Source organism: Penaeus monodon, chromosome 25, assembly GCF_015228065.2.
Source record: "Penaeus monodon isolate SGIC_2016 chromosome 25, NSTDA_Pmon_1, whole genome shotgun sequence".
NCBI lineage: Eukaryota > Metazoa > Arthropoda > Malacostraca > Decapoda > Penaeidae > Penaeus > Penaeus monodon.
The window spans coordinates 38,189,716-38,190,570 of NC_051410.1; the positions used below are offsets into that span (position 1 = coordinate 38,189,716).

The 855-nt window shown below is 41.4% G+C and overlaps 1 protein-coding gene across 1 annotated transcript in view; it reads right to left on the minus strand.

The window, feature by feature from the left end:
- Positions 1-855, minus strand: part of LOC119589394 (cytoplasmic dynein 2 intermediate chain 1-like) — a 7,201-nt gene that overhangs the window by 3,402 nt on the left and 2,944 nt on the right. Inside the window, exons 4-5 of the mRNA XM_037938008.1 lie at positions 615-848; positions 305-526 (exon numbers count right to left, since the gene is read on the minus strand). Of these exons, the coding sequence (XP_037793936.1) occupies positions 305-526; positions 615-848 (456 nt within the window). The remainder of the gene's footprint in view (positions 1-304; positions 527-614; positions 849-855) is intronic.

Sequence of the window (855 nt, forward strand, 5' to 3'; positions counted from 1 at the left end):
TTACCTGTTCAATAAGGGTAATTGTATCGAACATCATTACTTATCAAAAAGTATTCCTTACATTTATAAAATAAAACAAAAAATTTTAATATACAATTTGTACAATTTAGGTATAGAATTCTACGTTCAACTCATGTTTGGTTATTTCATTCTAAACAAATTACAGTTGAAAAGCAGAAGATTACCCGTTGTAACAGCAAATTACCAGTCGAACAGTGTAACAGCAACACACTGCTTCATCTTTTCCTTATCTATTCATCTATTTTTCTAATCTACCAAGTATATTAATCACACTGGATCTTACCACATTTCTGAACCCGTGGCCGGACAAGAGCATCATCGGTTCACTGTCGCAGAACTGAACAAAAGGAGTGGGACGACCTTCAAGGAGAGACTGGACGCTGGAGCCCATGGGTATGGGTGGGTGAGAGAAACCAAGGCCGTCAGATGTAGTCGACACATCATTTGTCTTTGTGGTATGCTCTAGCTCCCACACTAACTCCTCTTCCAGGAGTGCCAACATCACCTACATAAACAAAAATATAGATTAAATGTATGCAGTGCACATGGCTCCTTTCATACATCGCCACTGATGACAACAAAAATTATTTCACCTGCGATGCCGACGTCAGGAAGGAGGTGAGCCGTCCTGTGTTGCTGCTCGAACTCTCGGTAAAACTGATGGGATCCATGTCACCTCCGACCCCAAGGTAGTCCTCAGGTCCAGGCAATTTCTCATCCTTGCCAATGCTTATGTGTACAGGTTTTTGGGTCCACTTATCCCTTTTCAGAATTTCTTCAGTCTGGACTTCCTCACTCAAAGCATCCTCATTTGTCTGGATGCTAACCTGCATC